Source organism: Etheostoma spectabile, chromosome 6 (assembly GCF_008692095.1).
Source record: "Etheostoma spectabile isolate EspeVRDwgs_2016 chromosome 6, UIUC_Espe_1.0, whole genome shotgun sequence".
In the NCBI taxonomy this organism is placed as follows: Eukaryota; Metazoa; Chordata; class Actinopteri; order Perciformes; family Percidae; genus Etheostoma; species Etheostoma spectabile.
In genome coordinates, this window is record NC_045738.1 from 23,651,483 (window position 1) to 23,652,498 (window position 1,016).

At 38.4% G+C, this 1,016-nt stretch overlaps 1 protein-coding gene across 4 annotated transcripts in view; it reads left to right on the plus strand.

The window, feature by feature from the left end:
- The window catches only part of LOC116690692 (furin-like protease kpc-1), a 298,529-nt gene that overhangs the window by 246,834 nt on the left and 50,679 nt on the right, over positions 1–1,016 (plus strand). For all 4 annotated transcript variants that reach the window (XM_032517860.1, XM_032517859.1, XM_032517857.1 and 1 more), the window contains exon 15: positions 1–35. This exon is cut by the window's left edge and continues 59 nt beyond it. In XM_032517860.1, coding sequence (XP_032373751.1) covers positions 1–35 — 35 coding nt within the window. The remainder of the gene's footprint in view (positions 36–1,016) is intronic.

Sequence of the window (1,016 nt, forward strand, 5' to 3'; positions counted from 1 at the left end):
GGACCAATGAGATCAACACTCTGGAGCACGTTCAGGTCAGGCGGCAATTTCAAAATCTGTATTAATTATTTCCTTAAAGAAAACTTGGATTTAAAAATATTGAAAAAAAAGAAGATCTTAAACTATTTTTTTGGGGAGATATGCTTATTATTGCAAGGTATATTCAACTGTTAGATAGAAAGCTATAGCTAGCCGCTGGTAAGCTTAGCTTAGCTTAGCTTAGCATAAAGACTGGAAGCAGCTAGCCTAGCTCTCTCCAAAGGTTCCAAAATCCACCTACTGTATCAGCACCTGTAAAGCGCACTAATAAACATTATATATTATATAATATATGTAATATTATATACATTATTATATTGTATCTTGTTTGTTTAATCTGTACAAAACTTAAAAGGGGAAAAACGATAAATTGTGGTTGCCAGGCAACCAGCAAACACTCCAGGAAGTGACTGCTTCTGAAATAGTCCCGCACATAACCCCTGTTAAACCACAACTTGTCCTGGTTGTGATTTTACGGTCTTTATGCTAAGCTAAGCTAAGCTAACTGGCTGTAGGTTCATATTTAAAGGATAGAACTGCATAGATCTCCTCATGTTACTCGTTAAATGTTGAACTATTCCTTTAAAACATTGAATTTTTTGCATACTTATTTATTTTGTTGTATGCTGATATTACTGTAAATTGGCTAGTACAGCCTTTTCATGTTTTTCTGTTGACTTTATACAAATCAAGACTGAGGGCCTTGCCTTGCACCTGCGCCCTTCTGTGCGCCCATGGGCGGGCTGGTCTTACAGGGAGGTGTGTTCAGGTGCATTCTGGGTGCATTGCTATCTTGAGGCAGCGGGAAGTGAACCAACAAAAAACCTGGTCTAAAGTCAATAATACAGCATTATATTGTTATTTTAACAGCGCATATGTAAAATGCGCCTAGGCTTATGCACAGCGTGCACACACTGTGCTTGTTACACACACACAGCGAAGGTATAAACGAGGGAATGGGAGAGGACACTCTGATT